At 38.2% G+C, this 18,273-nt stretch overlaps 2 protein-coding genes across 16 annotated transcripts in view; one reads left to right on the forward strand and one right to left on the reverse strand.

Annotated features, from left to right (window-relative positions):
* The window catches only part of LOC145277995 (monocarboxylate transporter 14-like), a 238,600-nt gene that overhangs the window by 67,511 nt on the left and 152,816 nt on the right, over positions 1-18,273 (forward strand). The gene's annotated exons all lie outside the window — the stretch shown is intronic.
* Positions 1-18,273, reverse strand: part of LOC145277993 (monocarboxylate transporter 9-like) — a 58,539-nt gene that overhangs the window by 3,787 nt on the left and 36,479 nt on the right. For 3 of the 5 annotated variants that reach the window (XM_080130143.1, XM_080130144.1, XM_080130146.1), the window contains 2 exons: positions 15,285-15,554; positions 2,376-2,501 (listed from right to left, as the gene is read on the reverse strand). In XM_080130143.1, coding sequence (XP_079986269.1) covers positions 2,376-2,501; positions 15,285-15,554 — 396 coding nt within the window. The remainder of the gene's footprint in view (positions 1-2,375; positions 2,502-15,284; positions 15,555-18,273) is intronic. The other 2 variants (XM_080130142.1, XM_080130145.1) reach the window with 2 other exon arrangements.

The raw sequence follows: 18,273 nt of genomic DNA on the forward strand, positions 1-18,273 counted from the left end.
AACAGAAGAAAAATAATCTGAGGCGAAAAAGAAGTCTAACAATACACTACCACAAAAATGAGGGGAAATAGTATGAGCCCAACAATACTATAAAAATGCCTTTGTTGTGACAATCACCCTATGCAAAATACGTATCTTTTGAGAAACAATTGAAGTAAAAATCAAGTGGAGTACTGCAATGCGAAACTAAATAAGACCTAAATATACAAAAAATATCCAAAGTAATTTATAGCAAAAGATGTATTTTCTTAAAAAAGCTAAGCAAGGAACAAGTAGGTACTGCGATATTACACGAGCGATGAGAAAACTGAAGGGTCTTATAATAGGCTAAAATGTAAATATGTATTTTTGCAAATAACTGAAGCGAAAAATGCCGAACACTACAATGCCACATTAAAGTGGAGAAACAAAAATAGTCCAACAGTACGCTAAAAAGTTTGCATTGATCAACTTGATCTCTATAATATCGCACCAAACAGAAGAAACAAGAACACAACGATACTGTCAATAACTTTTCATTGTTACAATCTTAGTAGCGAGAATAAAAAAGTCGAATACTACAATGCAGCACTAATAACAAAAATGTCATCATTTCAACAATCTTCCTATGAAGAATATGTATTTTTGAACGTAAACTAAACTGTAAAACAAGTCGGACTCTACAATGCCACACCACAGTGGGGAAATAAGAAGGGCCCAAAGGTACGGCTAAATAAACAAGTCGAGGACAAGATCACCCCCCCCCCCCAAAAAAAAAATCCAAAAGAATTCCTGTAGTCGTAAGAATGTAACACTCTTCCATTATAACACTCTTCCAGGCAAGAATATTTAAAAAGGAATACTGAAACAACTCGGAAACTGCCTTGCCATATTAAATTACTAAAGATACTGCCTCAAATGTCTTGAATGTAACAATCTTCATAGCAAGAATATGTATATTTTAAAGAAAAACTGTAGAAAAATATATCGGACACTACAATATCATACTAAAAAGAAAGAAAAAAAAAACGAGAAGAGACTAAATATATTCCTGTAGTGGCAAAGCTACCTTTTGCTCACACTTTTCTGATAAATGTCAGTTAAAATATCTTTAAGAATATGATTTTGCTAGTATAATCGACATTGTTAAAAATCTTTTTCACCCAAAGACAAGACATATTGTCACTTGAACATAAGGGGCTACTATTTGGGATCGTGCCTAATAGGAGACCCTGGGGAATTAGTCAGCGATATGTTTTTTCACATTACATTTAAATTTTTGCATGTTAATCAAGGAAGCGGAAAATAGAAGGGAGTTAAAAATCCAATAATCAGATGGAAGAAACTTTTAGAGTAGAATATTTTCCGGTATCTAGATGGCTCGACAATGAAGGTGAGGGGTTTTATTGCTTGTCGGATGATTCGGAAGTATGTAAGTTGAGGAGGCATAAGTGCTCTGAGTTTATCAGAGTACATTACATTAAAGTATTTGTAAAATAGGCACTGAGATGCAACAGTGTGGCGATGGGACAGAGGTTAGAGCTTGGCTGAAAGTGTAGATCCTATTATATTTGAGACTAATTTTTGATATTTTTTAAGATTGAGAGACTAGAGGTAGATGCACTAGCCTAGATATGACAACAATACTTCATGTATGGGTGAATTATGGTATTGTAAAGATCTAGGATACTCTCTAGTGTGATTATTTTTTTTAGTATGATAACCCATAAACGCTAGTTATTTGAAAAATCAGTTTGCATAAGCTAATAAATATAAATTTGATCTAAATGATGACGCTTTATGCAATTTCTATATTCACGTTGACTCTCAGCATTGTAGATAGTTGAAATCCAATCAAGATTCATTTCTCCAAAATATGAAATATTTTTTTGATTGACCGTCGTTTTACAAAATATTGAGATAAATTCAAAACAAACAACTAAGATCCAAATCTTCAACAAAGCACCAGGTAAGATAATTAGTTTAAGAAATAAAAAAAATTAGAATATAAAATGTAATGTTATTGCATTACCTCACTCAATTCAGAGAAACGTCAGGGGTTCCTGCTTGATAATCTTCATTTTTTACTTTATTCAGAAATACATACCCGATCTCCATCTTTCCCCGAGGAAAGAATCAACTGAGACAATCTTCAACCCACGAAGTAAAATATAATAGACAACAATATAGCAATCCAACCCTCTCACTGGGGACTATATAACACACATACTATCACCACAACGTAACTATATAAGAAGTGAGTAGGGAGCTTATTATCTACACAGCTCTTTTAACTTAGAGATAGATTCGGATATAATTTCGAATTTCTCAAGAAATTCAATCCGATTGCAATATTTTATGTAACTAATAATGGATAACAAAGATAATATGCATACCTTTTATTGTGGGATATATAATATACAGAGCTCCAAGTAGCATGGATAACATGCTATAAGCCGTCGTTATGTTCTCTCTTCCAAGAATTGCTGAAATCAGTACAATCCGAAGTGATGCTCCAAAGTCTGGAAGATGAACATGAACTTTTTACTATATGTTAAAAAGTAAATAATAAGTTTTCTAGTCTTAATCTGGTGATTTTGATTCAAATCAGATACGTGTGTTATATTACTAGGTTATTTATTTGCATTATTCAGTGGGTATAAAGCCCTTATTTATGAGCGATTATAACGTTCTCCACTTTTAACTGAATCAAATCAACCAAGGTGACCGTCTTCAGAAATATGAGAAACGAAAGTAATTGATTTGTTTTATTATTGCTCTTATTCATATCCATTTTGTATTAATTTTTGTTTAAGCTATTTGTATTTATTTGGTATATTTAACATATTTTTTAATTACACATCATAAAATAAACTTTATTATCAGGTTTCCTTAAGTTTGTCATTTTTAGAACATTTAAAGTTTTCTTTCCTTGTTCATGCATAATCTATACTGATTAGTTACAGGGAAATATTTAAAAAAAAAGTCAACTGAAATCGCTTTTATGATCATTTAGCAGAATATATACCTCCATGGTTTTTGATGTATACTTTTTCTATTTATCATATTTATTTGTCTGTGCTGGTGTCTAGTTTCGTTGTTGTTATTCATAAAATTTTCTGCGATTAATTTATTTTAGTATCTTTTTAATTGATGTCATGATTCTTTTAGTCATACAATCTGGCTTGGATTCTCTACTTACACAGATGCAGCAGGCAGCGCAACTCATAGCTTCTCTGTATCTCACTCCCTATCGCAAATTGTTACTTTTCCAACCCGCTTCCCTGATCAGGAAGAACAACACGCATCACTATTAGATCTGTTTTTGACCACAATTCCTGATGATTGTGTAACGAAAGCCGACAGCCCACTTGGGAACGCTGATCATGCGGTGATAATGGTTGAAATCGCCCTGAACTCTAGACCCAAAACTGAAAAGCCAGTGCTCAAAACAACGAGATATTATAAAAAGGCTGACTGGGAAGCTATCAGAGATCCTATCAGAGACGCCCCATGGGGAAATACCTTTTCTCTTCCTGCTGAACAGTGTGCAACCGAGACCACTGAATGATTCAAAACTGCAATCGAAGCGCATGTTCCCATGCGGAAATTCTATAGCAAGCCCCACTCTCCCCAATGGTTTACTTCGACTTGCGCAACTGCCATTGCTCAAAGGCAGTATGCATTCCGCAGGTTTAATCGACATAAAAGTTCAAACAGACAAAAGTACATAGAAGCTAGAAGTAACGTTAAGAAAGAAATAGCGACAGCTAAGAGGGAATTTACGGAAACCACTAAAAAACGCATCGAAGCACAAAAACTAGGAACTCGTGACTTCTGGAAAATCTACAACAGTGTAGTAAATAATGGGCAAGCAACAATTCCCCCACTAACCAACAATCACGAGGTTCTTTGCTCAGCAACCGAGAAGGCTAACATGCTTGCCAGTCGGTTTGTCTCAAACTCCACACTGGACCCTCTAAACCACCCCCTACCTCAATTTCCTATGCGGACAGACGCCACGCTAGACGATCTGAAAATCACCCCTGCTCAGGTGCATGCTATCATAAAAAACCTTGACACTTCCAAAGCATGTGGACCCGACCTCATCCCAGCTGTGCTATTAAAAAAGTGCTCAGCCGAAGTAGCTCCAGTTCTCTCCAAACTCTACAACAAATGTCTTAATGAATCTTGCTTTCCGAGCTGTTGGAAAACTGCTTCTGTAGTACCAGTATTCAAGAATTCTGGCGAAAGAACTGACCCATTAAATTATCGCCCTATTAGCCTCCTCCCACTTTTTGCTAAAATATTTGAGACCTTAATTAACCATGCTCTAGTCCAGCACCTTACAGATGCTAAACTTCTGACCGACCAACAATATGGATTTAGACAAGCCCGTTCCACGACAGACATCCTCACTGTAATTTCTGAACGCATATACCATTCACTGGACAAAGCGGGAGAGGGCAGAGCGGTAGCTCTAGATATATCTAAGGCTTTTGACAGGGTATGGCATGAGGGTCTCCTCAGGAAGATTAGATCTTACGGTATCACTGGTAGAATACTTAACATAATTAAATCCTTCTTAGATAAGAGAAAAATCCAGGTTGTCCTCGACGGTCGTACATCTAAACAATATAAACTAAATAAATAAATGCGGGAGTGCCCCAAGGATCTATCCTTGGACCTCTGCTGTTCCTGATATTCATAAATGACCTCCCCGACAAGATTGCCTCTGAGATGGGTATATATGCTGATGACACCACACTCTATAGCAGGCACGACAGGAAAACAAACGAACATATATCTAAAGTAATGGCAGAAACACTAGAGGATGACCTCCAATCAGTAGTGGAATGGGGACAAAAATGGATGGTAACGTTCAATGCCACCAAGAAAAAACTGGTTTCATTCAATAATTACAAGAAACCTTCTCTACCACCTATAGCAATGGCCAACGACTCTTTATCTGAGAGTACGTCTCTCAAGCTCCTTGGCCTAACGTTCACAGGAAACATGAGTTGGAACAATTACATCGAGGGCATTGCCAGGGCCGCTGCAAGGAAGGTGGGCTCTCTCTACCGTGCTAGAAAACTTTTAACACCCGAAAGTATCCTGTACCTCTATAAGGCCACTATTCGCCCATGTATGGAGTATTGCTGTCATATTTGGGCCGGTGCATCGGCTACTAGTCTCTCGCTCCTTGACAGGGTTCAAAAGAGAGTCGCAAATCTGATAGGCCCTAAACTGGCATCTAAACTTCAGCCTCTGTCCCATCGTCGAAACGTTGCATCCCTCTGCCTGTTCTACAAGTATTATAATGGTGAATGCTCTGAAGAACTGCAAGCACTTGTGCCCCCACGACGTGAACACCCTCGACAGACCCGACAAGCTGCAAAATCCCACCCCCACACTGTAGAGATCCCTAGATGTAAAAGATCTTTCTACTCCAGTAGTTTCTTCCCCAGAACTGCTAGACTTTGGAATTCCATTCCAGGTCACTGCTTCCCCAACTGTACTGACTTGCAGAAGTTCAAGTGCAACGTGAACCAACATCTCGCTGCCCTAATCCCTACATAGTAACCCAGTAGATGTTTCCCCTGATAGTAGCCCCCTACACCAAAGTGGCAATGTGCCTTGTTTGGGGTGAAAATGTAATAAAAAAAAAAAAAAAATCCGATATGCCTGTTTTCCGTTCTCATTAACTTTTGTCTCAGTCTTTTATGAAGAATAGCAAATTCCTTAAACAAGAATCCATGAATTCTAATGCTTTCTAGTTTACTATTTTCTATAAGGTTGTTATAAAGATTTCTGCATTAATTTCAATTTCTGTTCCTTATTCAATTTCTAATTTTTTCATGTTTATTTTTATTATTGGCTCACAAGGAGCTTTCACACAGATCTTAAAATATCTCTCCTTTACAACAACCTGTGGTGTTCCCTGGAAACTGAGTGACAACAAATCTCCCCAGGTTTCCAGTACTCTCCACCTTTTTCGATAACATTTGCAAATAAATTTGCATTATTGCACCAGCTGCTTACCATTGATTTATCGTTGGCACCGGCTCTTGGTTTTCTCTGGAATTCAAGTGGCAATAAGCCTCCCCAAGGTTCCAGTTCTATTTGCACTCATCCGGCAGGGGCCTGGCCAGTTCCTCGGGATTTCTTTCCTCCTTAACTCTATTTGGTTATTTGGTTTCACTCTTTTTGGAGCGGGGGGGTAGTGATGTGGCAATGGGAGGCTTGGTTGGAGTTGTGGTTAGAGAACTTATAGATATGCGGCTTCAACATTCTTGGTTCCATGTAGTTTTTCATGTTTTGCCTTTGCAGCAGTTTGTCTGGCCCGCACTTGTTGCTCAAGTATGTTAGCTTCCACATTCAAGGGTTTTTCTTAATATTTCAGCTGTTTTCATTATTACTGTTCGTTGTAATTATTATTATTATTATTATTATTATTATTATTATTATTATTATTATGACAAATATTTGTATTTCTACGTAATCCTTTTTTTTGGTCTCCATGCTTTTTCATGATCCCTATCTACAAGTTTTTGTGTAACACCCAAAAGAGAAATTGAGTAAAAAGGTATATTAAAAATAACACAAAACAAGAGGATTATCAACTGTAAGCTCGACTGTAAGGGTTGTCCATTGAAATTATCACTTCCCATAAGAACATTATCTGCTGCTACTTTTAACTTGGAGAGCAAACACGTGTTAGGATAAATTACCATAACACCGTTAGTAATAATCGCTTGCTTCTGAAAATAGTCAATAAATTGTATCATCTTTTAAATATCTGGCGAAAGTATGGATGATGGAAGAATTTCTTAACCCTTTGGGATCGTTGAGGCGCTGCATTATTTTCTGCAGCATGTTTTGTGCAGAATAATTTGTCCCCCCCCCCGGTTTCAGAACACATACAGCATTATTAGATGATCACCAATTTTAGTATTGACCAAGTACAACGTTGTTTAATCTCTGAAATCTCATGGGTGTGTAAACGGTATTATGTCGAAAGTATACAATTTATCAAAACAATATGAATTAAACGAAGCCTATTTCACTAAAAATTATTTTCTTATCATTATTTATATAATGATTATTTTCTTGCATCTTCTCAATTAAGTTTCGTGAAAACTTTAATATTGATAAACTTTAAAGAATTCAAAATTTAGAAAAATAAGATATTTAAACCAAAACATTAGAAATAAATTAATACGGTGCTAAATTACCATTTAAAACTTAAAAAATCTAAGTAGACAATGAATAAAATTTATTTTAAAGATATTAATCACAAATGAGTACATTGCTGATGATATATCATTAAAACAAAGTAAAGTGAGTTTTCCCCTATTCCATTGACGATTATAGCTTTCTTTTTACAAAAGCTACATGTGCAAATATACGAACAATACGTTTTAAAACGCAAAACGATTTAAAATACTCTATTTTACTATTATGTTATTACGTTCACACAAACGTCAGTGTTCGTACTTATGAGAGAAAAGATCACACAATGGCCTGTGTATGGCGTGACCGTCTAGGGCAGCGATATTGCTCCCCATTGGGGAGATTAAGATCCCCTAAAACCCTGACTAAGGCCGGGTAATTATGCTGAGATTGTCTGTTAAGTGTTAATTGGATCCCGGACAGCGGCGAGTAACTTATCAAAAAGGAAGGATTTGTTGTGTTTTTGTGAAGAAGACATATATTTTATTGTTTGGGAAAATGACACGAGATATCAGATTAATGTAGAATGAAGTCATACTTTTGCTTGGCCTGACGAGCCCGTGCTTAGGCAGTTTGGCTTTCTGAGTGCGAGGGACCAAACGTGTTTAGTTCTGATTGATCTGAGGAACAGCTTACCCCACCCCATCACCTTCCAATATAAGCAAATACCCAAATCGAAATTAGCAGATTGAAATCGACTCTCGAGAGAAACACACGCTCCTAAGAAAAACCAGCTCCTCTCTCCACCACAGCCGCCATCGTGGAGAACGAAGAATAAGATCTTGACTGTTTTTCTGGTGCAATCGAACTAAACAAATGTACATATGTAAACACCTGTAATTTTCGTGAATTAACTTTTTTTTAGTAGACTAGACACCTCGAGTCTGTTTTCTTTTTGATTTACATGACAAGCTAGTTGATTTTCAGCAGAAATTGACATGAAACCTGTGACGCTGAGAATTTTGTTAAGCGCTCTCGGAGAAGACCATTATCAACCATTGCGGTTTCAACAGGGTCAGAAGTCATCTGCTGACCTAAGGCGGGAGGCTTACATTTCTCACGGCCATCTAGGGGGGGTCATGGGGCCACATATCATCCCATTTTGATAGGTTACTCGCCGCTGTCCAGGGTCCAATTAACGCTCAACAGATAATCTCAGCATAATTACCCGGCCTTACTCAGGGTTTTAGGGGGTCTTAATCTCCCCAATGGGGAGCAATATCGCTCCCCTAGGCGGTCATGCCATAGTGTTGCGTCTGGTATGCACTAATAATAACTGCTGTTACATTTACCTACTCGAACATTATGCGTTCACGGTGACTATAAGACAATTTAATGAATTATTTCTTGAATTTTTAATTCTGCTTGGAAAATTCAGCATCTTCATACAATTGGAATTACATACACGGCATTTGTTGATAATAAAGCATAAAAGTCCAAACGCTCTATTCGTCATCTTCTCTAGTCGCACTATTTAGGATTAGTTATAGCTATAAAGTAACAAATTGCAATCCTCGCAGGTACCACCATTTGACGGCATTATTACTTGTAGCCTAAGAACATCTCATTCGTGAGAGAGTTCTGACAGAACTGACCAGATTACATTAGGCGAAATTTTAATGGTTATTTTATGCCATACTTTCCGTATTTTACAAAATTCACTGCATTATTTCCTGGTATAAAATTCCAATTAAAAAAAATTAATTTTACTTAAAACAATTACCTTTACTTAAAAGAATGATGCCGTACTCCCAGTAATTATCACGTTTTTTTTTTCGAACGGGTCGGTTTACTGTAGCCTTAGGTATTCACATCCGTGAGTGAGTTCCGATAGCGCTGAACATGCTATTTTTGTACAAAACCAATTCCAATAATCGAATTTTGATGATTCCGTTATGCACACTGCATGCATCGTTCCCATCTTTTTGTATTAACATCCTGGCTTAGTGTTTAGATATAAAGAAATTGCACTTTTGTTATAAAGAATTTAGCAGATCTACTAAAGTAATAGTGGCATCCAACCAGGCATTATCACATTCTTTCAGAAGATGAAAGGTTCATTGCTACCAGACTTATGGTTTGCGATAAGATTAATGAAGGACATGTACTTTTCTTTATTCATTTACATTATTATGACATATTACTATCATTATTACTTTTATCCTAATGTTTGTGCTAGATACAATTATTTAATACTTTTTTCCATCCCTCCAAAAATACTTCATCGCCTCTTGTGCTATCAAATATTACCTTACTTTCAGTATTTGGTTACAGACACAATTGCTTAAGTGACCGATAAAAAATATGCATATATTCTTTTTCTATCATTCTTATTAAATATTACCTTCCTTCAAATGTTTGTGCACAAGCAAAATTACCTAACCCCCTAACAAGAAAGACGCCGCCTGTATATAATACATTGCTGCAATGCCACCATTTCGTAGTTTTTGAATAATATAAGCATTTTTTTAATTACACTTTCACCCCAAACAAGGCACATTGCCACTTTGATGTAGGGGGCTACTATCATGGACGTAAACTATAAAGGTACTATGTGGGGAGTTGGGCAGCAAGATGTCTGTTCATGTTACACTTGAACTTCTGCATGTCAGTACAGTTGGGGAAGCAGGAACCCGGAAGAAATTATCAAACTCTAGCGGTTCTGGGTAAGAAACTACTGGAGTAGAAGGCTCTCTTACATCTAGGGATCGCAACTGTGGAGGGATGGGATTTTGCTGCTTGTCGGGTTTGTCGGGGTATTTATGTTGAGGGGGTACAAATGCATGCAGTTCGTCGGAGCATTCACCGTTAAAGTACTTGTAGAACAGGCAGAGGGATGCTACATCTCGTCGATGGGACAGAAGCTGAAGCTTAGATGACAGTTCAGGATCTATTAGGTTGGCGACTCTCTTTTGAACATTGTCTAGGAGTGAGAGACTAGTAGCAGATTCACCAGTCCAAATATGACAACAATACTCCATACATGGGCGAATGGTGGCCGTACAGGATACTTTCGGACGTTAGTAGCTTTCTAGCATGGTAGAGAGAACCTACATTTTTCACAGCGGTCCTGGCAATGATATCAATGTAATTGTTCCAACTCATGTTTCCTGTGAACGTTGGGCCAAGGAGTTTAAAAGATGTACTTTCAGATAAAGAGTCTTTGGCCATTGCTATTGGTGGCAGAGAAGGTTTCTTGTAGTAATTGAAAGAAACAAGTTTAGTCTTGGCAGCATTGAATGTAACCATCCATTTTTGTCCCCATTCCACTACAGATTGGAGGTCGTCCTCTAGTGTTTCTGCCATTTCTTTAGATATGTGTTCATTGGTTTTCCTGTCTTGTCTGTTATAGAGCGCGGTGTCATCAGCATATATGCCCATTTCACAGACAATTTTGTCAGGGAGGTTATTTATGAATATTAGGAATAATAGAGGTTCAAGGATAGACCCCTGAGGCATTCCTGTGTTTATATCATATTGTTTAGATGTACGACCATCGAGGACAACCTGGATGTTTCTCTTATTTAAGAAGGATTTAATTATGTTTAGTATTCTTCCAGTGATACCGTATGCTCTGATTTTCCTGAGGAGACCTTCATGCCATACCCTGTCAAAAGCCTTAGATATATCTAGAGCTACCGTTCTACCCTCCCCTGCGAATGCTATATACGCTCAGAGATTACAGTTAGAATATCTACCGTTGAATAGGCTTGCCTAAATCCATATTGTTGGTCAATCAGAAGTTTAGCATCTGTAAGGTAATGGACTAGAGCTTGGTTAATTATGGACTCCAATATTTTAGCGAAAAGTGGGAGGAGGCTAATGGGGCGGTAATTTACTGGATCAGTTCTTTCGCCAGAATTCTTGAAAACTGGTACCACAGAAGCAGTATTCCAGCAGGCAGGAAAGCAAGATTCATTAAGGAATTTGTTGTAAAGTTTGGAGAGAACCGGAGCTACTTCAGTGGAGCACTTTTTTAATAGCAAGCCGGGATGAGATCAGGTCCACATGCTTTTAAAGTGTCAAGATTTTTTATGATAGCATGCACCTGAGAAGGGGTGATTTTCAGACCGTCTAGTGTGGCGTCTATCCTCAAAGGAAAGTCAGAGAGGGAGTGGTTAGCAGGGTCCAGTGTGGAGTTGGAGGCAAACCGACCGGCAAGCATTTTAGCCTTCTCGGTTGCTGAGCAAACAACCTCATGATAGTGGGGGAATTGTTGCTTGCCCATTATTTACTACACTGTTGTAGATTTTCCAGAAGTCACGGGTTCTTAATTTCTGTGCTTCGATGCATTTTTTGGTGGTTTCATTAAATTCTCTCTTAGCTGTCGTTATTTCTTTCTTACATTTATTTCTGGCTTCTATATACTTCTGTCTGTTTGAACTGGACTTATATCGGTTAAATCTGCAGTATGCATGCTGCCTTTGCGCGATGGCAGCTGCACAAGTAGAAGTAAACCATTGGGGAGAGTGGGGCTTGCTATAAAACTTCCGCGTGGGAACATGTGCTTCAATTGCTGTTTTGAACCAATCAATGGTCTCATTTGCGCACTGTTCAGCAGGAAGTGAAAATATATTTCGCCATGGGGCGTCTCTATGAGATCCCTGATGGCTTCACAGTCAACCTTTTTATAATATCTTGTTGTTTTGAGCAATGGCTCTTCCGTTTTGGCTCTAGAGTTTAGGGAGATTTCAACTATTATCACTACATGATCAGCATTCCCAAGTGGTCTGTGGGCATTCGTAATACAATCATCGGGAACTGTGGACAGAAACAGATCTAAAAGTGATGCGTGTTGTTCTTGCTGGTCAGGGAAACGGGTTGGAAACGTAACCATCTGTAATAGGGAATGAGATATGGAGAAGCTATGTGTTATTCTATCAGTTGCGTCTGTGTAAGTAGAAAATCCAAGCCAGTTGTTGTGGTGGATATTGAAGTCACCAAAACCATGCATTTGTGCGCTTGTGTCGAGGGAAAGTGCTGTATCTATGCCGTCAGAGACTTTGTTTATTAGTCAGTCCTGGGTCGAGGGAGAGCGGTAGAAAAAATAAAAATAACTAATGTTATGTTGCATGTTAAGTCTAAAGCACATAAAGGCTTGACCGTCCGATTTTAGTTTTGTTTCTGTAGTCAAGGAGAGGTTGTTTCGAATATAGACTCCAAGCCCGTGCATATGTCTGTCAGAGTTCTCATGGCAGAGTCGGAGATATCCGAGCATGTTAAAGTAGTTAGAGGGGATGGAGGAATATAGATTGGTCTCACTTAGTGCTAAGATATCCGGGGTGTTTGTTAGGAAAAATGCTTCAACATCATTTAAATTAGTTCTAAGCCCACGGATGTCCGTAAATGCAAGCCTCAAGGGAGGAGGCAATTTGATTTTGTTTGAGTTTTGTCCTAGTTTAAGCGTGATTTAAGATTGTACTGTCATCATTTTTTAAAGAGTTTCAGTTTAGATAAGGGATGCTGAACAAGTGGTTATGCAGAATACTAGACATGCAATACAAGTAGACCATCAGCTGACCCTCCATCTACTAGGATTGTGGCCTCAGGAAAGCCCACCGGGGATGAGTGTAGGGTTCCTTTCCATGCGCGTCATGGCACTACCAACATCCCAATATTATTCAACTGTTGATGGAGCAGCCGCTTTAAGCGCTACCAAAGAGTTAGGGCCTTTGTACTACCAGTCGGAAACAGCAGCCAGAAACTGTCAATCCGGTACCCTCAGTCCCTCACACGATGGTCAACCTAATCTACTTGTACTGGCATTATGGCATTCAAGCACTCCTAAGTGCCCAGTTTAGAGGGATGGGATGTGTCGGGAGAGGGGAAACGGCGTTAATTGCCCTAGTCAGGAAATAAGATCGACCACTGAGTGTTTCTGTCGAATCCCTGTGATTCGACCTATACGCCTGGCTAATAGGCAAAGAAGGAGTATGGAAATGGAGTGATAGACAGTGCCAATCTATTCCTTAAGCAGTTTAGGTTTACAGACCGGTAATTTGTTTGAGTCACCAGCTCTAGGAAGTTTGTCATCCAAGACTGGAGAGGCCTCACTTCCCTTAGGTTTAGCTTCTGTTTTCTTTCTCCTAGACGGATGACCTGGGAAGATCTACGGGTCCATCAGCACCGAGAGGGTTTGCCCCGTGCCTGGGTCCCAATCCGGGTATTTCTGTGACCCCACATGGGTAGTTAATGTTACTGGGTTAGTATTTCAATGTTATATCTACTGAAAAATTACACTCCTCAAAGTGATTAAGGGACATTGTTATTTCATTGTTACTGGAGGAGGGGATGAGTAAAAGTTCATGCAGTGGAAGCAACTATATTTGCAACAGGTTTGTTGGAAGGAGTTAATATATGGTTTAATATTTTTCCTTTAAATTTAGAATTTTTTTTTCTTATTTTTATTTTGGCTTAGGAATAGGATAACGCGTTACAGAATGGCTTGATATTAAGAATTAACTAAAAATGTGTTACCCAGGCTCTGGGTATTTTAGATAGCAGGAGGGTTAAGATGTATGTTCAATGTAGATACAAGTAACGTCATTGTTTTATATGGAGTACAATACAGTACAGGTATAAATGGAAGTAAAATTATAAGCTATGTCGTGTTCAGTATGTATAATAAAGTAAAAAGATATATGGGCAGATTTCCAACAGACGCGAATATATAAGGGTTGTAGGTATTAAGTATGTTTCCACTTCTAATGTGGTTTTAACTTTTAAATGCAGATCAATGTATCTCGGCTCAAAAAAAAAATTTTGCGTTCTAGTTGCAATGAAGCTGAGGCGTTTTTGATATCGCTTAGTTTTTTGAGAAATTTGTCACACTGAAAGTTGTCGATATGCTTGAAAAAGTGGTAGTCGGTAGGCGAGAGGCCTGGAGAGTATGGCGAATGAGGCAGAATTTTATTGCTCAATTAGTTCAACTTATGTAGAGTCGGTTTAGCAACGTACGGTCGGGCATTGTTGTAGAAGAGAATTGGCCTTTTCTGTTGACTAATGCTGGGTGTTGTTGTCGAAGTTTTCTGATGCATTTCATTCATTTGTTGACAGTACTTCACCACCGCACTGGTTTAACTTGCAGTCAAAAACTGTAATGGATGTAACCGGTTGCAGACCACAACACAGTCAACATGACCTTCTTTTGGTGCAACTTTCGTCGGCGCCTAACTGAGAGTCTGAGCTGAGCGTCGTCGAGTGTCGTAAAGAACCCACTTTTAATCGCAAGTCACAATCCAGTGGAGAAACGGATTGTCCTTGTTGCGTAAAAGAAGGAAAGGTGACACTTCACAACAACGTTTCTTTTGGTGGTGGTTCAATTTGCGAGGCACTTATCTATCAGGTTTTTTTGTCTTTCCAATCTCTCTCAAGTGGTCGGTCGGAAATCATCGTATACGTTACGTCTAATTCAGAAGCAAGTTTTTGAACAGTTGTGCGTGCATTGGCTTCGACTAAGGCTCTTAATTGATCGTTGTCAACATCCGATAGCCAACCACTACGCTCATCATCTTCAAGACTCTCGTCGCCGCCACGAAATTTCTTAAACCACCATGTACTGTGCGTTTACATGTGGTTACTGGACTAAACGCTTTGTTGATATTGCGAGCTGCTTTAACAGCTTTCCGGCCTAGATTGAAACTTGAGCGAATTTGTTTTTTTCTATCTTGCATTCAACGTTCTGAAAAGAACATTTTTTAAAACGATTCTAGTTGAAAAGATTAGATAGAGCAAAAACACGCTTTAAAATGATATATAAAGGTAATGTATTATAACGAAAACTTATTTGAAAATACATCATTTGGAATCCAAATTAAAAATTCCGCAATCACTTACTTCTCAACAAAGTATACGTGTTTTAGAGGCGGAAACATTAGTTTCTTGAGTTTTTCAATTTTCTGGGTCCGTTAGTTTTCAATGTAATAAAATTGAAACATGTTTTTCTTAATAAATCAATAGTAAATACATTAAATTCTAAAATATTTATCCCGAGTTTTCTTATACTTTGACGGTAATTGTTTACATTCTTATCGTTACATTTTCTAATGTTAACAACTTATACAAATACTTACGATGACCAATGGATGTCATAACCGCACATAAAGTAAGCGTTTCAAAACTTTGGCAAAAAGTAATGAGTAGTGCACTTATTGACATGCTAGACAAAGCCGCCGTCAGTAGATAACTTGTCGGGATGTGTATAATATCGACCAGGATTCCAATCAAAAGCAGGCTTACGATGCCGATGATACCATAGATTGACATAATCAAAGCGGCTTCCTCTCGACTCAATCCTATACTCACAGCATAAACAGGAAGATATATATAGAACGAATCTCCTACTAAATAGACAAAGAAAGAATTGACCATCAGTTGAGGACACACGAAATAAATAGACACAACACAAACAATAATTCATACATGTTTAAATCTTCTGCTTATTTCGCAGACAGCTAGTATTTGGAGCTGTACAAAGCTATTTACAATAGAGATTTTTTTTTTTTTTTTTTTTACAAGGGTGTCACCACTTATCAAGGCCCAGAGGCCACTCAAGGATAAGGGTTAATAGGTATACATTAGTCATTGTGATTTTAGCATAGTAAACAGTGGGAATTTTGAAACTTGGATTACTTAGGGGGACGATTCAATTAGAACTTGTTCACATTGGACTTTTTCTTTTTTTTTTTTTTCATAGGTATCAACTCATTATCAAGGTCAAAGAGGCAACTCAAGGATAAGGGTTAAAGAGTGTACAGTAGAAATTGGACAATATAATAATCATTAGTAATGAAAATTTGTTAAATTTGATAACTTATATGGAATGGCTCATCAAGAACTTATTTACGTTAGACTTGAAGACAACCATATTGTAGTCAGCCGGAAAGCAGAAAAACGGAAGACAATTCCACAGGCGTGCAGTTCTAATAAAAAAGCTTTGTTCATGGAATCTACGTTTAGGTTTAGGCACAGATAAAGAGTGGGGGGAATTATTGATAGTGTTTACAGCTAGACGAGTGTTTCTTGTGAAAGTTTTGCGAGGGGGGACCATAGATTGAAGCTCAGTCGAACACTTTCCATGAAAATAACGATACATCAGAGACAAACACGCAACATCTCTTCTGTGAGATAGAGGTTGCAAGGAAGAGAAAAGGACATCTCCTACGAGGCTACGAAGTCTATTTTGAACTCTATCAAGGCAGGCCAAGTCCTTTCTAGCAGCTCCTGCCCAGATGTGGCAACAGTATTCCATCCTTGGACGTACCTGGCTCTTATATAGATAGAGAATTGCATCAGCAGTGAGATATCTACTGGATCGATAGAAAGATCCCACTATTTTTCCAGCGGCCTTGGCAACAGATTTGATTTACGTGTTCCATTTAAGATCAGGAGTAATGGACAATCCCAGAAGCTTGTCAAAACTTGAGGCCTCCTGAAGACGAGAGCCATTCATTTCAATTGATGCCAGATGTGGATTAGAATGTTGATGATGTAAAGAGAGGAGCTTGGTTTTAGATGCATTAAAAGTAACCAGCCACTCCTTTCCCCATTGTACTACATGCTCAAGATCAGAGGAGAGAGAATTGGAGAGAACTTGGTCGTTTACTGTCTTAGATGTACTACCATAAATGGTAGTGTCGTCAGCATAAATGTCTACAAATGATGTAAGGATGTGATTTGGAAGATCATTAATGTAGATCAGGAAAAGAGTTGGGCCCAGGATGGACCCCTGAGGGACACCGGCATTAATACTGTGGGCTTCTGATTTTTGCCCCTCAACTACTACTCTTATGAACATATCAGAAAGAAATGATTTAATAATTGAGAAGACATTTCCAGCTATACCATAGCTAGAGATCTTATGAAGTAAACCTTTATGCCATACCCTATCAAAGGCCTTAGATATGTCAAGAGCAATTGCCCTAGAAAGGTTGCCTCCGTCGAGAGATTTGCTAATCCTATGAGATATAACTGTAAGCACATCTGCTGTAGATCTAGCAGAACGGAAACCATATTGAGTGTCACTAAGAAGGTTATTTTTGTTGAGATGGTTGATTACTTCTGTATTTAACACAGATTCCAGCAACTTACTCATGACGCACAGGAGACTTATTGGCCTGTACTGAGAGGGGGATGAGCGATCACCTGAATTCTTAAATACAGGGCATACAGATGAAATTTTCCAGATATTTAATACTAATTAATATTATTTTTCAGATATAAATATCAACTGTTTAATAATTGATTATCTAGGCTCTGTTATCCTGGAGACGGGATCATGCTACTATATATGTCTAGCTATCCTAATAATCAATGCTATTTTTCTTCAAGCGGATTACAAAATCAACTATATTCCACAAGGAGAAACGCTTCTCTGTGTAGGGAATTACAACACCGTTATCGCTTTCTTGAATTGATATTTCCTCCTGATCTTAAATGGAACACTTACATTAAATCCGTTGCCAAGGCCGCTGGAAAAATGGTGGGATCCTTCTTTCGATCCAGTAGATATCTCATTGCTGATGCGTTCTCTATCTATATAAGAGCCAGGTACGTCCTAGGATGGAGTACTCTTGCCACATATGGGCAGGAGCTGCTAGAAAGGACTTATCCTGCCTTTATAGAGTTCAAAATAGACTTCGTAGCCTTGTGGGGGATGTCCTTTTCTCTTCCTTGCAACCTCTTTCTCACAGAAGAGATGTTACGAGTTTGTCTCTGCGTTATTGTTATTTTCATGGCAAGTGCTCGGATGAACTCTATTCTATGGTCCCCCTCGTCAAACTTTCACAAGAAATACCCGTCTAGCAGAAAACACTATCACTAATTTCCCCTACTCTTTATCCGTGCCTAAACCTAAACGTAGATTCCATGAACAAAGCTTCTTTCTTAGAACTGCACGCCTATGGTATTGCCTTCCGTTTTCCTGCTTTCCAGCTGACTACAATATGGTTGTCTTCAAGTCTAACGTAAACAAGTTTTTGACGAGCCGTTCCATATAAGTTAACAAATTTACTGAATCTCCATTACTAACAGTTACTATATTGTCCAATTTCTACTGTACAC

Source organism: Euprymna scolopes, chromosome 6, assembly GCF_053919585.1.
Source record: "Euprymna scolopes isolate OS-2025 chromosome 6, ASM5391958v1, whole genome shotgun sequence".
Classification (NCBI taxonomy): domain Eukaryota; kingdom Metazoa; phylum Mollusca; class Cephalopoda; order Sepiida; family Sepiolidae; genus Euprymna; species Euprymna scolopes.